The following is a 6,566-nucleotide window of genomic DNA, read 5'->3' as shown; positions in this document are numbered from 1 at the left end:
CCACCCCACAGTCCAAATTTTTGAGTCAATAAAAGGAGATTTTTCTGAGTGATCTTTATTTGTGACCCTAAAGCCATTGGTTTTTTTTTTTTTTTAGGGTATATCTGTTTTCTTGCTCGTTAGTGTTTTACCTATTATAAGATAGAAATTAAAGTATATTTCGCGCTCATTCAGCACCACCATATGGATGTTGCAAATGTTACCCCGAGCAACAATGTTGTTGACATTCTCTCAGCTCCTCGATTGAGTCGATATGAGAGTCAGAAACGTCGTGATTGGAACACGTTTTGTCAATACATAAGAAATCATCATCCTTTAATGTCACTTCTTCAATGCAGCAGCATTCATGTTCTGGAGTTTCTAAGGTACGTATACTGTTTGAATCATAATATTCAATTTTTTAACCAATAATTCTTGTAGAGAGTACTTTAGTTTAATTATATTAACATTTTAGATGTTTAATTAGCATTATTTTGTTATATAGCTTACTGTGTATCTTGTGATATAGGAGCATGTTTGAAAAAAAGTTACTCGTTTAAATCTATTTGTCTTACTTTTGTTTCAAAAAAGAATGACTCCTTCCTAGTTTGACAACTCTTTAATTTCAACATTTATTGTTTTAAGACCACAAGATTAAAGGATATTTTGGTACATTATATCTTTAGTTTAAGACCACAAATTCAAAAAAAAATTGTTACTTTCTTAAACCCCATCTAGAATCAAATTAAGACAGACGAATTAATATAAAATGAATATTTTTTTATAGCTAGGTTCTATTTTTCACAATTTGTTAGTCAAAATAAGGATTAAAACACATGAGCTTAATTTAAATTGTGGTATTAGTTAAGGATTTTTCTAGATTTTATGTTTACATGTAAGCCTATATATAAATAGCTACGGGTGTTCACTATATTATTTTTTTTATAATTAGGGACGAAGTTAGAATTTTTAAGCCGCGGTGCTCGACTGCATATTATCTAGATTTACTTTCTAAGATGGGGTACTTCTCATTTAATTTCTAAGATTGGGTGCTTATCAAAAAGTACCTTTGTATGTATGTTATTATATAGGTTTGGAGCTAGTAAAAACGAAGGGGTTCAATTGAATCATGTTATCAGAGAATTATACCTCTTTTTTTGTTTAGTCTAGATTTACTTCCTAAAATTGGGTGCTTATCATAAATGCCTTTGTTTGTCATTATATAGGGTTTGGAGCTAGTAAGAACGAAGGGGTTCAATTGAATCTTGTTATCAAAAAATTATACTTTTTTTTGTTTTATACATATATTGGTGTACCCCTTGAAACAATTATTGTGTAGTCAGGGACGAAGCTAGAAATTTTAAGTTAATGAGGTTCGATTGCATTTAATTTAGATTTACTTCCTAAGATTGAGTGTTTATCATAAATGCATTTGTATGTCATTATATAGTGTCCAGGGCTAGTAAGAATGAAGAGGTTCAATTGAGTACCGTTATCGAATAATTATAATTCTTTTTTGGTTATAGATCTATAAATTGTTGTACCCCTTGACATAAGGAACATTTAATGTATAGTGATATAAAGGAGTTCAAAAATTTGTTTTTGAACTCTTTTTTTTGAATAATTTAATATGAATTTCTGATTCCATTACTATCTATGACAATATTCTCTTATTCTAACAGGTACTTGGATCAGTTCGGAAAGACTAAAGTCCATAACCTAAATTGTCCATTTTTCGGGATGCTAAATCCTCCGGCACCCTGTGCTTGCCCTTTAAGGCAAGCATGGGGAAGCCTGGACGCCCTTATAGGGCGTCTTCGTGCTGCTTATGAAGAACATGGAGGAAATTCGGAAATGAACCCGTTTGGAGCTAAAGCAGTTAAGCTATTTTTACGCGATGTTCGTAATTTTCAGTCCAAGTCTAGAGGAATTAGCTATGACAAAAAAAGGAAAAAATCAAGAAGAAATCAGAAAAATATAATGGCAATGAAAGAAGTTGATCATCAGATTCATGATGATAAGAATGTAGGTGCAAATATTGTTATTGAGTAATTTTCTTGAGTTTAATTAAGCATTGGTACAATGTAAAATAAGAACATCATTATGCATATATTATTAACTTCTTTCCATTTTATTTGACTGTCGAAACAGTAATTAAACAAACAAATTAAAATGAAGGGAGCAACTATATATCGTGCTCTCACACTTGTTTGTTGTTGTTGTTGTTGTTGTTTCTTGAGTGATAATTGAGGTGGATATATATTATGATGATGTTATCATGTTATATACCTTTTTTCTTGTCAGTCACTTTTTTGTTACGTTTTATTTATGTAATGGTATTTGGCTAGACACGATGCTTAAGAAAAAGAATTGAAACTTTTGATCATCTGAAATGAATCTTATACGTTTTGTTTGTTTATAAATTATCTCATTAAAGATAAAAGAAGTAGTTTTTAAATGAATTTGTGTTTTGCGTTTTGTTCTTTATCAAGGGTCATATTAATTAGGTTTAATAATATGATTGTTCATATTTGCTGAGATGCACTAAACTTTTCTAACAGATATGTAATCAATACAATTAAGCTACTAATGGCAGAAATCACAATTTCTAATTTTGGAATGCATTATTTGCATAATTATGTCATGACTTATTAAATAATTATAGGTAAATATTAATGAAAACGTCTAAGTGGAAAGTGAAAGTCATAAAAAAATGACAGAATCTTGAAATCAATTCACTTGAGTAAGGTAGAGGAAATTGACACTTCATATGTAAGGGTGAAATCTGAAGATTTACGAAGGAACCTCAAAAGCGAAGACATATCTCATTCCCTCAAAAGTGAATATGTGATCATGTAATGTAAACAATGAAAGTTCACTTTCAATCTTCGTGAATGCAAAGATACACATTATCCTGGTGGAGCATGTGACAATTTAATTCGATATAAAGTCCAAAAGTTAGTAAATTTATTTGGTAAACTTGGTAATTGAACTATGTGCCTCATGATATTATTGGTATCAAGCCCACATAAAAGAAGGAAGATCAAGTTGGCTGATAATCAACATAAAACTTATCAATTCTAATAAATCTTTATTCTAACAATTAGGAGTGTTCGTGGTTCGGTTTGGATCAGTTATTGATTAAAATCAAAATCAAACCAATTTAGTCGGTTTTTTAAATTTCTAAAATCAAACCAAAAAAATAACCGTCGGTTCGGTTATTGCCGGTTTGGTTCAGTTTGGTTCAGTTTTCTAGTTTATTTGGTTTGAAAGTAATAGTAATTTTTTTGAGGACTTACGTTGATAGACACAACACCTAGCACATGAACAATCCACAAAAAAACTATTGTCGGTTCAATTGAGCAATACTAGAGTTATCATTACACGAACAAAGTGTTTCAATTAAGAGAAAATGTGACTATTTTATGTGAAGTAGGGTATAGGTAAAGACTAAAATTGATTTTGATGGACTTGGACTTATGATTATTATAGTTGGGCTAAAGTGTTTTATTAAGTTAAAGACTTAAGTTAATTGAAATTTAACAAAATATTTATATTTAATCATTTCTGAATAATATATAAATAATTATAAAATTTAGATATCTAATTTATCGGTTCAGTTTGATTATTTTTGCATTTTTTTTTAGTAAAATCAAAAGCAAACCAAATAATATCGATTTTCAAAATTCAAAACCAAACCTAACCAAATCCAACCAACTATCGACTTTTATAACCGGTTTGATTTGACTTGCAATTTAATTTGATGTTTTAACCATAACCATGAACAACCCTAATAGCAACTTATAACCTTCTATTACAAAAAATAATAGATTCACCAATAATATAACTCAAATCAATTTCAACTTGCCAATGTCTAAGCAGCTATATATCACATTAGTTGATTATTCTTATTAGTCTTTCCGTCCAACAATAGTTGTCCATTATATTATTTTGGAATGTCCAACAATATTTGTCCACTTTATGAAATCAATGGATAATTTTATACTTAGTTTCTAATTTACCATTAATTATAATCATTTTTCTATTATATTTTTCAAGACATTGTATTTATTATATTCAAAGAGTGATACAGTAAAATTACCCTTCTATTTATAGTTTCTTAAGAAGTACTGTGCAAGTCAATAGTTAACAAGTATTGTTGGATAGAAAAAATATTGCTCTTTTTAAAAAATATTATGTTATGTTTTTCCTATTATTTTCTAGTTCTTGTTATTTCTGTATGTATTTTTCTTTTAACCGGTCTGAAGTACATGTTACTCAAGCCGATAGTTTTTCAGAAACAACATTCTTACTTCTCGAAATAGAGATAAAATATGCGTACACTCTACATCTTCGAAAACCCTAAATTTGTCTCTTAAAAGAGTGGCACAATACACCAATCTCCCACAAATTTATCAACATCCAATGACATATATTCCTCAATATGTGGAACTAACATGACTCCTAATGGTGACACGTGTCCAACTGTGGGCCACCTATCCAAATTCTTCCCACATCATGTACCACTTGTCGGGTAACAACAAACGGCCTCCACTTTCGAGCCCAAAACAACGGTTGTGATCATGACACGTGGCAGTGTTAATGCATCTCATCCGTCGGATTATGTCCGTACAAACACTTGCATATTTCCATCTTTGGCTTTATCGCATGTTTGCTATTTAAGGGCACTTGATAATTACATGTTATAAATAAAAACAATTTATTAAGTTTAATTTATATTATTAATTATTTTTACTTCTTGATTTAGGGTTTCTATATTATTAGTTTGAATATTTTTAGGGTTTTGGGTGAAACAAAATGTTATGAATATTGGCATGGTTTGGTGTGGGGAGAATGTGGTCCTCACGTCTTTGGAATTTGCTCAATGAAAAAAAATATTATTAATTTTTAAAAAGAAGTGGCAAAGTATTAAAATAAAAATGCTAAAGTGCACCAGACACTAATTTTGATATTGTTATTCAATTTGTGTTAATTTTAACAAACGTGTAACTTCAGATATTGTGTAAAGTGTATATATATATATATATATATATATATTATTGAAGTTCAAGCAGAAATGACTAAAGTCTGTTTTATTTAAAAATTCAGGTAACAATGATTGAATTTCAACCATATAAAACATCAGAGACTGCATGTTGATTACCAGTGAAGAAATATTTACAAACACAAATACATATTAAATAATGGTGTCAAAATATGCTGCCCGAGAATTTTTCACAAATCTTAAGGATGTAATGTAACTCCACAACAACAACAACAACAAATCCAGTAAAGGTATAACTAGTGGGAGGATATATTATTATTTTATAAGAAAGACATTTTTTTATGTTTAATTATTGATACTCATTTACCATCAAAAATGAAAAATTAACTTCCTTCACTTATGTGTCAAAAAATTAATTTTCTTATATATATATTTTAAAATTACTTGCCCCAACTAACAACTTGACATTTTTTTACTCTTTTGTACTAAAATATTTCCATCAAAACATTACTATCCAATTTACAAATAGATCTTTCATATACTCCCTCCGTCCTATTTTATGTGGCACTTTTCGAATTACGAAATTCAAACAAATCTATCTTTGACTGTAAATTTTTTATAAATCTTTTAAACATTTTAAATTATCAATTATTGTGACTTATAGTACTTTTTACGTAGTTTACAAATATATAAATTTTATTTCAAAAAAATTGAAGATTTCATGCGCAAATTGTCAGTCAAATTTAACTATTTGACTCTTGAAAAAATAAAAAGTGTCACATAAATTGAGAGAGAGCATGTTTTTTTATCAAAAGTATTTCCTCAAGTTGGACTTATTTATAGGTTGCAAAGTTGTTGGGCCAAATCCTTGCTGAAATACTTAGCATACAATTTAGTATAAATTTTAGGAATCACATAGTTTTAAGATAAAATTACATCCTATCCCTATTTATTTTGTAATTATATTAATTCCTAAAAAGTTATACAATTCGGATAAATAATTGGGAGTTTGGATACATTAATAGTTATACGTTATATATTTTGTTGTTGCGCTTTAAATCGAAAACAAAATGGATAATTAAAAATAAAATCCCCTAATTCACGCTAATAAGTTTCATCCTTACTGTCAATCAGCGAAACTTTATTCCTAAAATAACAAATCAATTCATAATTCAAAAATTTTCAAATCCTATTCATCTTGGTCCCTGTTTCAACGAAGAAACTTTCGAGTGAGATTCAATTTTTTTGTTGTATATTTGATCAGTTAAATAATGAATATCTTAATTTTTTTGAGGCATTCAGGAGTAAGGGAGAGTGAGGTTATATATGAAAGAGACAGGAGTGATGTGGTAGTGATTGGTGAAAATATTTCCTTTATGAATCTAGTTTCAGCCATTGCAGCTAAGTTGAATATTGATGAATCTAGGAAAAAAATTCATAGACGATACATTGTAGAAGGAAAATTCTCTCCACTGATTATAAGGAATGATATGGGGGTAAAGTTGTACGTAGAGGTGAAGAAATGTGAGGTTGGATTTCGTATGTATTCCATCTGTGTTGATACAACTGATAAGGATGTTGG

General features: G+C 29.2%; 1 protein-coding gene across 1 annotated transcript; it reads left to right on the top strand.

The window, feature by feature from the left end:
- Window positions 1-6: 6 nt before the first annotated feature.
- Window positions 7-2,263, top strand: LOC102587546 (protein LIGHT-DEPENDENT SHORT HYPOCOTYLS 1-like). Its single transcript, XM_006361356.2, has 2 exons — window positions 7-365; window positions 1,662-2,263. Exons 1-2 carry the CDS (start codon window positions 184-186, stop codon window positions 2,029-2,031), a joined length of 552 nt encoding a protein of 183 aa, XP_006361418.1. The 5' UTR covers window positions 7-183; the 3' UTR covers window positions 2,032-2,263.
- The last annotated feature ends 4,303 nt before the right edge of the window (window positions 2,264-6,566 follow it).

The sequence above is a fragment of the Solanum tuberosum genome, unplaced genomic scaffold, assembly GCF_000226075.1.
Source record: "Solanum tuberosum cultivar DM 1-3 516 R44 unplaced genomic scaffold, SolTub_3.0 scf00355, whole genome shotgun sequence".
In the NCBI taxonomy this organism is placed as follows: Eukaryota; Viridiplantae; Streptophyta; class Magnoliopsida; order Solanales; family Solanaceae; genus Solanum; species Solanum tuberosum.
This window is presented reverse-complemented; position numbering and strand designations above follow the sequence as displayed.

What these genes read in the sequence shown, in the direction of transcription:
- LOC102587546 (XM_006361356.2), top strand. Translation starts at nt 184, where the DNA reads ATGGATGTTGCAAATGTTACCCCGAGCAACAATGTTGTTGACATTCTC. An exon ending in CATGTTCTGGAGTTTCTAAG is followed by an intron (nt 366 to 1,661) that starts GTACGTATACTG and finishes TTATTCTAACAG; the next exon opens with GTACTTGGATCAGTTCGGAA.